This window comes from Boleophthalmus pectinirostris, unplaced genomic scaffold (genome assembly GCF_026225935.1).
Source record: "Boleophthalmus pectinirostris isolate CB_2022bp ecotype Guang Dong unplaced genomic scaffold, ASM2622593v1 HiC_scaffold_5, whole genome shotgun sequence".
Lineage (NCBI taxonomy): Eukaryota > Metazoa > Chordata > Actinopteri > Gobiiformes > Gobiidae > Boleophthalmus > Boleophthalmus pectinirostris.
The window spans coordinates 18,243,114-18,258,296 of record NW_026571404.1 but is presented as its reverse complement, the minus strand read 5'-3'; the positions used below and the strand labels follow the sequence as shown (position 1 = coordinate 18,258,296).

The following is a 15,183-nucleotide window of genomic DNA, read 5'->3' as shown; positions in this document are numbered from 1 at the left end:
AACATTTAGTCAGTCAAATCTAATGTTTCAATTTGAATGTGTGACATATTTACCCTCATAAGAACAGCAGCCCCCGAGACGTGAAAAACACCATGTTGTGAATTTGATTAATTGCTCTGCTACCACCAGTGCTGCAGTCACTTAGCGTTTATGTTAAATGCCACGCTTGCCATTGTAAATAATTAAGAGAAGTTTTTAGTCAGAACCGACAGCTTACTCACAACATGCATTTGTATAAAGTTCATTTGCATTTTAAGTGTCGCACACATTCACAGCCAAAGTAACCTGAATAAATTATTGGGTCTATATAATGTTCCTAAATGTGTATCACTCATTGCATTGTATTGTACATTATATATCATTATATATTTTGAGTTGCATCACATTTAAAATAAGTCAACACAATTATGTAACTTATGAAAACAATTATAACACAGATTATATAATATCCATGTGATTCTGAAATCTGAAAAATTAGGATTGCTGCCATAATGATTAATCCTTTAAAATAAAACTGTGCACTTTTTGAATGGGAAAAAGTCATATTACATACAGGAAACTGAAAAAAATTTGTTAGAATTATTGTGTAAAGAATAGATGAATGTGAACCAGTGTTTTGGTTCAGATTCACTCCCAATTTATAACTTTTATCATCCATATAAGAGATTTGTTCTGGTTATGTCCTCTGTATATTTAGTTTATCTGTCCCACACTGAGAAGAGTTATCTATATTCAAACTCGAAAACATTATGGTGAGAGATAAAAATAATATCCACACCAATATTTCATCGCATTTTTCAGATCTGTCATTTTTTATTCTACTTTGTGAACAGTTCCCCAAACGGTCCACTTCTCCTCAGCTGTTTTTTCGTCTGTCTCCCCTCTTTCCCCTCTCGGAGCTCATTTATCCCAGATGTAGCCCCAGATTGCACTGGGACTGACCGGGTGTCATTCTGAGCGCTGACAGGGCCCTATTTTGTGGCCTGGCAGTGACGGCCGAATGTCAGATCCTAAGACAAGGTGCTCCCACCCGTCCCGTGAGAATAGGAGACTTTTACCAGAGCCTTTGTCCTGTCCTTTCTGTGGATGGCTTCTGACATGGCTTCGATTTTGGGTTTTCACTTTGATTTTAGCAGCTCTCCTCCACAGAAATAGATATAAAAAGTTAACTCAAAAGAAAAAAAATATTTATACAAAAGCTCTCTTTGACAAATACATAAAATAATCAAACTTAAACTATATTGCCTTCAAAATTGTAATGTGTGTAAGAGCCTTGTGCATAAATTATCCATCTACAATGTCATATTTTACCTGGTATTATTATTGTTTCCCATATTGATAACCACTCTTTTTTACTTATATTTTTTCATTTTTATGTCTGACTTTTTTTTTAATATATATATAATTTATACTTTTGATACTTCTTTGGGCATTTATTATTCTCATAAGACTGATTTGTAGCTTAAACATATCTAAATCATATCCATATCTTAACTCAACACAAACCTGGGGTCATTTGAAGTGTACATATAGTTATAATATAGTTAACTTTTTCATTTATTTATTTAACAGGACAAAGCACAGTCACACAACGTCTGTGTGGAAAAGATTCTAGTATGAGATTTTACCTTAAGAGACAAATTTCCATCTTCATGACATTGCATTACAGTAAGAGCTCCAGTGGTGAGAGATGGTCACCCTTTCAGTTATCTGAGTGTCCAGTGCTGTGCTGGGGAGCCTCTGAATTGCCCAGTGAATGGATTGGTCATATATATTAGAGATATGGAGTATTGAGCGTGAGCACTGAGGAGAGGCTCGGTGGCTGCTGGTGAAGAGGCCCCGAACTCAGATTAAACCAGGCTACATATAACAGATGGACTGGTGGATAAAACATTGTGCAATAGAAGTGCAATAAAAACGCAGTGAGTACAGCAGAGGATTTGCATTCTTGAAACTGTGGCAGGTGTAAGTATTTGAGAATACTTTCATTTCAAATGTACTAGCAGAATGCGTAATTTCAGTTTCTTTTCAGCTTGTCCTTCAGGGTCAAAATCAGCTGCTACTCATTGTTTCATCCGTACAAAGCATATCATTTACTATTAATGTAAGAAATGAGGAGTTAGTTAGGTAGGGCATCCATGTTAAAGTGAGATTAAACACATAAACTCTGCCCATAGCCATATTTCATATAGAGCTGTACCTGGATGACTAAAGAAAAAGTGAGGTGGAAAGGAGGAGAGAGGTTTAGAGAAATAAAGAACAGTGAGATTGGTTCAACAGGTATCGACACTTCAAACTCTGCCCATGCCCTGCTAGTAGTTTTATATATTTTTGACCACAAAGCTGCACCTGGTTTGCACTAAAATGACCAAAAAGATGACTTGGGATAGTAGATAAAACACTCTTAAACCACCATATGCACAACAAGTTGGATTTAGTGCTCAGTTCAGCTTTAAAGTCTGTCAGTTAATCAGCAGTCCTTGCACAGACGCAGTGTTTCAGGTTTTTCTGTGGCAACCCCAAAAGGGCAAAAGATGATTCAATTCATTCTCATGTGTGCAGACCACGTTATCTCAGAATGACTGGACAGTGTAATTATTTTGTGGTCAGAAAATATCAATAGAATCAACAGCGCATTCATCATAATGGCGACCTTGTGTCTTCCTGTCTCTGAGACTGACTTAATCAATTGTAGAGTTGTCAGCCATGACAGAGGCGTTTAGCCCCGAGACAAAAGACGCCGTGACACCACGGAGAGGCCCTCATCCTGTCTGCACGTGTGTCAAAGAGCTCCACACAACTCCTCACATAAAACTTTCTTAGAGGAGTTTAATTTCAGCTCCCTTGGTTTTTCCCTATCACCACCGCAGAGCAATAAATGAGCCAATTAACAGTGCATTTTGAAAAAGTCTCCGTACGTTGCAGTTTGAGGTGTTTGTGAGCTGCTTTTTGCACTGTGGATTCGAGACACTGTGGCGCTCTGTGACAGAAAACAGTGGAAAGTGGTGTTTGGTGTAATTTTAATCATCTGCCACATGTGGTTTCGGCTGTTAGCACCTTATCAAAGTACGGGGAGTTTGACAATGGAGCTAAATGACACAGACCTATATTCAGCAATTGTGTTTAGATATATGTCCTAACAAAATATTAAATTAACATCTTATTGTTTTTAGCTATGGGTTTATATAGTTTATAAAGTTAAAATGCAAGCTAGTCCAATAAGTTTCATTTGGTCTTCCAATAATTTATGTTATTAGGTTCTTTTTTCAGACCAAGAGTTTGTTTTCATACCTGACAGTTTTGACTGCTCACTAGTGGTCTTCCTCAGAATGGCCACGTGATGTTGCAGTGGTGTATCTGGTCAGTTGATTTATACAGGTTTTGGCGTGGTCTTCCTACCGGCGGGGGCAGGACAACAGCGCCATCTGCAGTCCAACTTCCCTAGGACAGTATCCCAGGTGTGTGAGAGTAAAAAAGCCCCCTCATCCTGGTTTATAATCCTGTAGGCATGTTTCTGTATTTGGATTGCCTCTTTAATCCTGCCCCCACCGGTGGGAAGACAGCGCCAAAATCTGTATAAATCAGCCGACCGGACACGTAAACATCATGTGACCGCTCTGAGGAAGACCACAGGGAGCAGTCAGGTATGAAAACAAACTCTTGGTCTGAAAAAAGAACCTAATAACATAAAATGCTAGCAGTCAAAGATTTGCTTTTGCTTGGTAGATAGGTTCTGCACATGGTAATAATTTCATATTAAAGCCCCAAAGCCTGGACGATGGCCTGCCCCTGTTTCTTTCTATTTCTGCTTTTCATTTGACTAAACTATTCGACAGTATTGAAACTCATCTATCTCCAAATGAGATCGGTTTTTAACCTTTCTAATTATGCAAGTGAAGTGCCACCTCCAGAAAGTTACATGGTGTTGTATTGTTAGCCAAAACACTAACTCACACTAAATTCACACCAAACACAAAATTGTCCTAAGTGGCTTAATTTAGATACTGTTGAAGATAGATGTTTGTTATGTAAATGCTTATAGTTAGCTACTCTGTACTCTTCTGTAATTTAACCACCTAAGGTTATGGCAGTTTTTGAACACACAAAATCTGTCGCCAATTATCGAAAGGCTTTACAAAAATGCTACAACATAGTTTCAGCTTTAGACTTGTAAGGTGAGCAGTCTGTCTGATGTTCCTGCTGAACTTAGATATTCACATGTCCCTGCAAGGCCACCGTAGGGTCCTGAAACACACCCCGTACACCACAAAAACTTTATATTAAAATTCTTTCCCAAACTATTGAAATGACTGGAGGATAATGAGCGTACATAGCTTCACACATTTTGAGTAGCTATTTTAAACACAGCTTCCTATGGGCACTTTAACAACACTGCGTACGAATACCCTTAAAATATTGCACTAATAATGACCAAAACACAAGGCAGAGTTAGAACGAGAAGAGTAAGCTGGGGACACGAACGCTGCCGACCTCATGTTTGACGTTTCTGGAGTGTCTCTTCTTTTCTCTTGGTCTCGCAAAGGCAGAGATGACTCATATCCATCTTCCCCTCTCTCCGCTGAAGAATTGCTGGTGAAATGGCACATTTAAATTGCATGCTGAGTTGAAGTGATTTCCTGCCTACCTTGACGCCTATTTTGCTATGGAAATTTTATGATGCATTATTACAAGCAGCAGGGGTTTTGGGTGGAAAATAATAACGAATCCAGGGGGTCGAAGCCATGAACCTTTATCAGTGAATTAATACAAGTAGGATCTGTGTGTTCTTAAGGGCTGCACTCCTTTCCACAGTTTCTCATAGTTAACTGCAGCTTGTCTTAAGGTGCAAAATGTAACCATAAAAGTGCGGTGAACAGAGGGTGCCGGGTTTTAAATCGTAACAAGCTTATTCGTATGATCACAACAGGCTTGTATTTGAATAAAGGGCCCACCAACCTAGAGCCATCATTATGTGAATCAGTGCGCCTCACCTGTGAAATAAAAAGTCTAGTTTAGCTCTATTAGTGTCTCTCTCCTTTTTATCTCCTGCCGTTAAAATGCCCATCTAATGAACTCATCAGAAGTTAACCTTTTGTGCATTTTTACAGCAAATGGGAGAAGGCAAATTGGACACAGTAGCAGGATCGGCCCATTCACTTACATTGCATTCAGGCATCATTGAGCTGGTCTTTCCCAAACGTAAGTCAGTCTTTTTGGGAAGTTGGACAATTGGCATTACAGTGATCAGTCTGTTTTATTCATTAGATTAGATTTGTTATGTCAGCTAAATCACTAAAATGAATAATTGTCCGTGAATCAATTTAAAGCCACATTACCTGATTTTCAACCCACGAAACAGGAAATCTAACTTATTCCTGTAGCTCTCACAAACTCTTTGGCATATCGTTAATATTAATTAATTTTACGGCATTTTACTTTTACAATCTACTTTACAGAGCGAAAAACGAAATTCACTCAATTATAGAATACAGTTGGGTACCCCAGGTTTAAGATGGCTGCTAAATACATTTACAAAGATCTGCATTTCTGATGTTTGTTTTTGCAAGAATAATATTAGCTACTTTTTCACTGAGCTGTTTTGCGAGGGATTGCCACAAGTGATTATAACTTTATCACAACCAGGTATAGGCCTAGTGGATAGAGTGAGCTATAGGGCTATGGCAAATTAGCCAGGTTTAGGTCAGGAATCAGAATACACTAGACAGTTTGCAAGAACCCCGGGAGTTGTAGACTGTGCACCGCCCAATCAGCGAAGAGCTTGAAGCCATGACTGGGTCCCTTTTTGTGATACAGCACAACAGTAAACAAAGCGGTCGAGATGGATGTAGATGAAGCCATACATTCTGTATTGGCTATGATTCCCGAGATAGAGGATTTAAATCCGTAACAAAGAGAATGTTTGGTGAATTTTATCAAGGGGAAAGACGTTATTGCTCTTCTTCCTACGGGATTTGGGAAAAGCTTAATATACCAGTTAGCCCCTTTAGCGGCACATTACATAACCATTGCGATTGGTTAAATAAAAAAGTACCTGCCTACTGTCGAGCGAACGAATCATAATGCTGCGAGGTCAGACGGTTTCCACAAACTCAAACCAGCTGATGAATCAGGCTAATCACATAGCACATAGGTCTACAAACAAAGTAATCATCATCAATAATCTCCAATAATCATTAAATGTAGTAGTCTTCTGGTCGGCTCAATCCACAATATTGATAATTTAATGCTGCCTTCTCTAATTAACTAACTAACTAACTAACTTACTAACTAACTAACTAATTCACTCAATAATGATTTTTTGAAGAGTCCATGAATGCACCATTAAACGCACGATTCACCTGATTGTGGATGCAAAAGCAGGTCCTCTTACTACAGCCTGTTGCTACGGTAACCGTCTCCAAATGGCTGTGACAGACAAATCAGGCTTATCTTCTTTCTGTGACAATGTGATGTGAAAAGTGTAGCAAATTAATACCCCACGCCTCTCACGCAGTTATACAAAATAGCAGTTTCAACTCTAAGGTATGAGCATAGCTTTTCAGTTTATTTGTCAGTTTAAGTTTGTGCTAACTTTACTGGCAATGGCTATTAGCATGCGGCCAGGAAGTTGTCTGGAGAGGTTTAGCTAATCACACAAGCAGACGTGGATGCCAAGACTCATTTGAATGGCTCTTAAGACAGTCATTTTGCTGATTAGTGCAGCGAGTTGTCTCTGTGCTACAAAACACATAATAACCACACAGGGAACACATGCGGTCAAAACACTGCCAATGCAAACCGTGTATGGACTGCATATGAGCGCTGAGGCATGTTGTGGAAGATGAATGTCTCTGCCCATCAGTGTCTTCAGAGCAGAGCGCCTCTTTGACTTTAAGAGTTCTATTGATTTAATCATCATTTCAGCTTCATATTAAAGGTGCTCTATATATAACATTTCTAGTGAAGGATCCTCCATGCACGTGCTTGTGACCGTGGATAACCAACTATTACTTTGCTGAGAATGTTCCACAGCAAACATATTCATTATTTATTCAAGTTACAGGTCAGACCTACAAGGAGCCGAGTCTGTTCACAGTAAGAATGCATGTTTTCAAGGATTTTTAAAGTAAAAAAAACAACACAGAATTTAATAAATCAAAAAAAAAAAAAAAAAAAAAACTTTAATAATACTGTTGACCATTTCAGACTAAGCAGTAACATTTCCATGAAGATATACAAAAATAAACATTTTCAAGTCATTGAAAATAAACATTAAAAGTTTATAAAAGTTTATAAAAGTTTAAAATATACCACTTCACAATAGATTGAGTTGTATAGCCATTATTCAAAACAATCATAAAAATGTGCATATTTAATTTACCTATAGGCCACAGATTTGTATTATTTAAATACACGGACATTTTCACACCATGCTCGGCTAATTCATCCACTGAAAGCCAAGCACCGAGCATCCAGGTGACATTCTGCTTTAATGAGCTTATCAAAGTTGCTGCAAAAATAAGTCAATTGCATTTATTAACGTCCATTTTCATTACCCCACATTTCAGCGCCCCCTGCTTTTCATTTACTCCCATTAGACGTTTTTGCCCGATGAATAACAACAGAATTTTAAATGATTTGCTAACAAGGCCAGTCGCGTGCATTACTTTACTTAATTAAAGCTTAAATTTCTAGTTTTAATTTATTGCAGGCAAATATAGTCACAAACATACAGGCGGTTTTAGGTAGGTGGTGTAAAAGCTTTGACCTATGGGATAATGGGGACAGTTCAGACTTAATGACGCCAAATTAACTGCAGCTCATGAGCAGCCATTGTAGATAGGCTACCTGTTAAAAAATACACATCATCTATTAGCTTTAGCTGTTTGCATTTGCGGTGTCTAGCAGTGTAACCCTATAAAAGCTATCGATTTGTCCACATGGGTTATTTTATAAGGTAGTAAATGTGTTTTCTTTCACCACTTTAATAATGCGTTTACATGTGCTGGACTCTGTTCTTGAACCCTCCTGCACTCCTAGGTACATTTTTATACATCTCCACTTTTCTTTCTGCATAACTTTGGCTATATTGCACCAAATAGCACCAAAATTGACCTTTTTGTGTATTTTGTGATGTGTTTTTAATTTCGGCCTTTTCTTTCAAGACCACATTAATTGAAAAGTCTATAATCAAAATTGTCACACCCGTGGTCCTTTGGTACATTTTTGTCTCATTGACTTCCATTCAAAATGCCTTTTTTACCAGCATAACTTTGCCATTATATTTTTACTTTTTGAGGTATTTTTTATTCTTTGGTGTTGAAATCCCTTTACATATATATATATATATATATAAAAAAAAAAAAAATGTGTTTCTCACCTTCCACGGTGGTAGGTCTCTCTCACCCTCATTGAGCTCGGGTCCTCTACCAGAGGCCTGGGAGCTATATATATATATATATATATATATATATATATATATATATATATATATATATATATATATATATATATATATTCTTTTTACTGTGTATCTTCCATTACAAGGTTATATCATTTGAAAGACATTTGTACATATGAGTCCAGATTGCAGCCCAGAGACGTAGATATTTGAGATTAAAATGATATGGGTGTGTTCTATAGGAGCCCCCCGCCTCTGAATAATCCCAACACAAACAAATTAAAATTCCTTGAAAGACATAGAAATTATTTTTTTCATGCACATAAACAATGTCAAAAATGGCATTTAAGGGGTTACAATTTCAAAATATTATTTATATTTTAGGATGTATGATTAGGGCAGAAGTAAATGAAGATACTGATATAAAAAAGTACATTTTTGTCACGAAGGACCACAGGTGTGATTATATTAAAGGGGTGCGTGAGAGTTAAGTTTCACATTGGTAACTATAAAAACAGCCTAATATTCTTCTATCTATTTATATTTGCGTAAAGCTTTACCAAAGACAGCTCTGCCCTGATAAAAACCCTTTAGTGGAAGCATTTTTTAATTTTTAATTTTTTAATTTAATTTCATTCAAAGGGTATAAAAAGACATCGAGAGTGTCACAACATCAGACATACAAGAAATGAATGAAAAGGAGCAGAAAGAAGAGAAACTTTTATGTTTTATGTTATCTGCCCCCCCTTTCCCTTTCAAGACAATACATCAACACCGATGGTTACTAAACATTCCAAATTAGTTCAGGCACAATTACTGATCAATTGCAAACTTACTTAACTATACAAATTATACTGCTATACTAACTAAACTATAGACATCTTTAGAGATTTTGTTTTGTGGCAAACATAAATTGAGTATTATTTTTATCACAGCCATGGTTAAAGTGCACTAAATACAAAACTTTTCTGAAATTGTGTGCAGGTTTTGTAATTGCATTTGGCAGTCCTTTTTGTGTGATTTGAGAGCAAATTAGGTACATTTGCAGCTTTCTGGTCAAAAACAGTCAAGTACGTTGGAGTCTCTCCAATTTCAAGTGCTATGAGACATCCCACTGTACTGCCAGAACTGAAGCTGGGTGTTTCTGATTACAAACACCAGGATGTACGAGGTTTTCAGTTTTTATACAATCACACTGGTCCTTATACGACCCCAGCCCTCGTCTACCCTCACTCTCTCATTTAGTTTACCATTTGTGGAAGGAGAGGGTATTGATACTTTGCAGTGACATCGTGCTGGGGGTGTTTTGCATGTATGTGTAGCCAAAAAAGAAGTGAGAATGTCTGAAAACTAAAAATACAAAATGGATTTAAGCAACACGTTTCAGGAGCTTGTGATCAATACAAGCTTTTGGTCTTGTTTGATTTCAACAAAAAGGTGAGAGTGACAAGCTGAGAAACTGTTGGTGAATGGTAGCAGCTGTAGCTTGTGTAATGCTATTTGTAGTTCCAACTATATCAGTTCCTTATGGTCAGATTGTGTTGAAACAAAACTCAGATTAACTAAATGTTGATGAGATCAGTTGCAAAGTCTCAATAGGGGTTTAAACATTAATATAACTCAATCTTAAAGTGAATGAGAGAGACTTAAATGAATGCCTTTAATGGTTCGAGGTTCTCTGTCACTTATTGGACTGAGACTCAGAACGGACATTTCTTCGCACCAAAATCCTCTTCATTAATTCAGCCTGACTGTAATACCTGGCCAGCTCCAACCGAGACAAACTGTTAAACTGCAGGAAAAAGATCATAGATTCATGAATTAGTATATAAAATTACACTTACTTTTTATGTTTTACATCTGTTGCCTTCATAAAACTTGTAATAAAGCGGGATTTTAAAAGAAATTGTTAATCTCATAGTCATAGTTAACCACATGAACCTCAAATTTGTGTTCTACTAAATAGAACAGTAACTGAGTGCTTTTCTGCATCCGACAAACCAGGATTGTACACTCAAAGAAATAAAATTGTCAAATTGTTTTGATCTAAAGCAAAGCAAGATGATCTATTTCAAATATTTAACATCAACTATTATTTGAAAAAAGGGTACATAATATATTTAAAAAGTGTTCATCAAAAAGATAGCTTAGATTAATTAGATTAATAAAATGACTTTGGACTTACTCTGTCTTCCAGCACAGCATTGATCACAGTTGGGTTGTCGATTTTGATCTCCCTCTGGACGCTTTTCCACTGCTGGTCTTTGAACAGAGAGAGGGCTGTGGGGGCCTCCATCACAGAAGAGCTGCTCTCAACTTCCATCTGTGCCGACTGGGAAGGAGTGGTCTGAAATGACAATCAAAGTCATTCATCTTTTACCACCAAATGCAACAAGAAAAAGTAATTATAGGGTGTGTTAGTTTCTTTGTAGTGAGCTCCTCCCTTCAGTCAGGTACAAGGCTGTGATTTGAACCTTGTCACAACTCAAGGAGCTACTTGGATGAGAAGCAACATAATTCGTAATAATACATTTTCTTGTTGTGATACTTATGCTATAAAATCATGCCTTTCATCCACCTTCCATTAAATAAGTCTGTAAATGAATGTTTGAAGATGGCAGATTTGTGCATCAATTGATTTCTGTGTATCCTGAAAATAGTTGGGCCGTACTAACCTAATGTACTCTATTTTATACAACTGTCCACATGTCAATCGTTCAAAAAGTGTATTTATACTTTTGTTATTCCTGCCTCCTAGATTTTTGCCTGAGTGTGGACTGAGTGAGATCCACTGGGGGCACTGTCCTGATGGTGAGACGTTTTCAGTTTTTTAACCATTCTGACCTCATCCTCGTGAGGCATACAGTTCTTCTGCAGAAGGAAGACCACAGATTCATGCATAAATATTGTGCATATAAATAGACAAACAGATGCATGGCCTACTTTTAACTATTTTGGTCCGAGTTTAACAATATGTTTAATATACTACTAATACTTTTATAAAAAAATATACGCTGGAAACTCTAATATGCTGTAATATTCTACACTGGAGTGAAAGTGGGGCAGGTTGTAAAGAGTGTTGAGTCTTTGGTTGTATCTCTGGGCAAGGCACTTCACCCACTTTGCCTGAATGAGTGTGTAAGTGGATATGTTTGTGTACCAACTGGACATATTAAGAAATCAAACTGAACAAACGGAGCTACAATGGTTGTCGGATAAGGAATGACTGCCCCACTGAAACTGGAGAGTGCTGCTGAGGTACATTTTTAGTCAACCAATGTAATAATTTTAATAATCTACTACTACTTTGATTACTCTTTACCTGCTTGTGGCCTGGCTGTCTGTTTGTCTCCTGCTCTTCAACACAGGAGGCCCTATCCAGACCAAGTCCTCGCCTTAGTTTTGGTTCCAGTCTGACTCTATCCTCCAGAGACATACATTTCCACTGCAGGAAGAGGACATCAGATTCATGCAAAAATCAAATAATAATTCAAAGATATATAGGCCCTGTAAGTCAAATAATATGTTATCTCTATTTCATATATTTTTTTTGTTGATAGGCTCTCAACAGGACTTAAATTTGTATCTAGAAGAAAAATGAACCAATGGAAATTTAATGAAACCAAATATTAAAACTTGGTAAGCTGTCATTTTCAGTTGAGTCCCTGACTCTTCCACATATATTTACATGGTGTCTGCAGGTATCCATGTCCTAAACCCAGTTGCTTGGACCTACCAACTCCTCCAACAAAGCTATTTTCCAGTTTCTACTTCTTGCTGTTCCTCCTGAGAAATACAGCTCCCCTGCAGAAAGAAAACATAGATTTATACATGAATCCTCAACATTCAACAATAAGAAACAGGGCCTTTTTTCTAATTAAGTAAACAAAATGATCTCTATTTCAGTTTTTAACAGAATCCTTTTAACTGCATGTGCCATTGTTGCATGCAAAGGATTTATATTTGGGTCTGAAGCTATTAAAGTGCAAAAGTGAAATGAAAACATGAACAAATTGAAAATGAATGGGACCAAATATTTAAAAAATTAAAGTTATATTTTTAAAATTCCTTCTCTCTCCTAAATAGATGTCTACAGGCATCTAGTATAATAATAATAATTGCAACTAATATAGTCAACATTTCCTGGGGGTGTGATGCTGAAAGCACAGCTCTGTTAAGAGCTCTGTTACTCATGTTAGACTCAGGCCCCGTCCACACAAGTACGTATTAGAGTTGTTTTCATTGCTTATGCAGTGTTCGTCCACACTAATCTGTTTGAAAATGGCTCCAGAGACGGAATGATCTGGTGCCGCCAGTTTCCACAAATTCATCTGAGTATGGATCTGCTCTGGCACTGTGTGGACGCCTGAAAACTCTGGTATGCTGATGTAGGTCTATGCTCCGTGACGTAATTCACTGCCAAAACGCTAATAGACCAGAATATATGTCCATTCATATATAGGTGACCTGCAGACGTATAATCTCTGAAAAGTTTAACATGAACCATCTCCAAGATGATAGAAACACAGAACAGACTCAACATTAGCAGAACACCTCTCTGTCACAGAAAGAACACTCATATTCCACTGAGTCGTGTCCTTTAGTCCAGCAGAAGCTGAACCACATCAGCGCACAATAATGAGCTGTTTTTTGAATGCTTAGTTTATGCTAATTAGCCATGCGATTTTAAGTTTTGTTTCTGTAAAACGTAAACAAATATGCTCAAAGATGTGTGGATAGGGAAGGCTTGCGGACACAGAAACGACGTGTCTGGACGCAGATCGTTTCCGATACACTGATACGGTGATTTGTTTCAGTGTAAACGTAACCTCAAACTGACCAGAGAGAAGTGACATCCTGTAGCTAGAAGAGAACAGGGGAGCTGATTTGTGCTGTTAAACAAATTCATCTCAACTAACAATACAGACACAACAACTATAGCATAAGCCAACCGTTTTTTAGTTTGTCACTCTCACCGTTTTTGCTGAAAACCAAACACCTAAACAGGACCATAAATTCGTATTGATCACAGGCTCCTGTTGTATTTTTTCTTGAGTTTTCCCAGTATCTTTACTCTGACTTGCTAATGTGTGCATTGTGTCACCATGGTAACATTCCACCATAGAGAGAGACATGTAGAACACCCCCAGCGTGATGTTACTCCAAAGTATCTACACACAAACTGGGAATTTACAGAAACCTAGAAAATATTACTTAAATCTATACTAGTTCTGTCCTAAACCCAGTTGCTTGGACCTACCGTTTCCTCAACAACATCTCTAGAGAGCTGCATGGGTCTTTGATGATGTCTAGTATTCTGAGGCTGCAGGTTGTGGGGCTGCTTGACCACTGGCTGAGAAGATGCAATAGTTTCATTCTGTGGAGTGGCAGAAGCTGGAGGTTCCACTGTAGATACTGTAAGGCTCCTCAGGTGCTCTTCATTTAAAGCATAGTCATTGAACTCCAGCACACCGTCCCCACTGCCCACTGAAAACCCTTGGCTTTCAGAGGTGGTGACTGAGTCACTGTTATCCTCCTCAAAATAAGCATCCATTTCAAAGTCAGAATAAATTTGCACTCCTCCTCCAGGGCCCTGTTGGAAAAAAAGTAAGAATGAAAGTCACCTATTACTCTAACTACTATTCAGGCTAATTTCAACTATGAAGTCTTGGAAATCACTTACCAGTGTAAAAAATACTACTACTTTAACTAGTGAATTCTCCATTCAAAATGCTATGATTTACCTTAATATAACCAATTCTCTCTTACTGTAACAGAGGTGGCACTTGTTTCTATTTTGAATAATTTGTTGTTTTGTTTTAAATTATCTGTGTTATTTTCAACTCTCTAGTTTCCTGGACAACACAGCTCATTACTTTTGGTATCTGGCAATTGGTAACCGGGACATTTTTCATTTCTGACTTGAAAAAAGTTCCCTGAAAAGCCACTCATACTGTCTGGTAATTACAATTTGTGGACTGAAATGATCATAGCACTCCCTCTTTAGATACAACTGACACCTGATATTCAGCGATATTCTGTAATTTTATAGGTTCCAGACATTCATTCATTGTTTGTCTGTGTTGTGAGATGTGTGTTTAAAAAACTCCTATGTGCATAGAGCAGTGTGAGCCGTGAGCGTGAGTGAATGACTGCGTGCGTGTCCCTGGTGCACTCGCTTTTGAATGAGCCCGTGGAGCATACAGGTGTCAGGTATCTGGTGAAGTACATGAGAGTACGGCGGCTGGGGGGAGTTAGGGACCTAGTGGACCTGCGTGAAGTTGACCCCATCAAACTCAAACCTACACAAATCTATGTCAACTGTTTGTGCTCCGTTTGTGCTGCAAAAAGTTTTGTTTGTGCTATTGTGGTTTTTAACAGTTACCAGATTTATTTTCGGCTGATGGCCTCATCCAGCCTTTCAAAATGTTGAATAGCCTCAAAACAGGCAGGAAATTATACGAAACATTTAAATTTCGTTTGTGCTGTTTTGTGCTGTGACAATTTCAAAAACTAGTATATTTCTAAAATTATTAATTATTATTTTGGCAGAAATTATATGACGTCTTTTACGCTCAGCTGACGGCAGCAGCTCTGCAAACTAGTGAAGAAAAACAATCTCAGGCTGTGAAGAAGTATGTATAGTATATACGATACTAACACAAAATAACTTTTTGTAGTGCAAAACAGCACAAATGGAGCACAAATGATAGACAGTTTTTATGTAGGTGTGTGTAAGATGGGCTTCTTATTTATGTGCATCACGGGAAATAAAGCCATCA

At 37.6% G+C, this 15,183-nt stretch overlaps 1 protein-coding gene across 1 annotated transcript; it reads right to left on the bottom strand.

Annotated features, from left to right (window-relative positions):
* Window positions 1–10,067: 10,067 nt before the first annotated feature.
* LOC129411614 (uncharacterized) lies at window positions 10,068–13,955 on the bottom strand. The gene is made up of 4 exons (XM_055162962.1): window positions 13,662–13,955; window positions 11,724–11,846; window positions 10,587–10,748; window positions 10,068–10,193 (listed from the first exon to the last, which is right to left on the bottom strand). The coding sequence occupies exons 1-4, from the start codon at window positions 13,953–13,955 to the stop codon at window positions 10,083–10,085; spliced, it is 690 nt and encodes a 229-aa protein (XP_055018937.1). The 3' UTR covers window positions 10,068–10,082.
* Window positions 13,956–15,183: the final 1,228 nt, after the last annotated feature.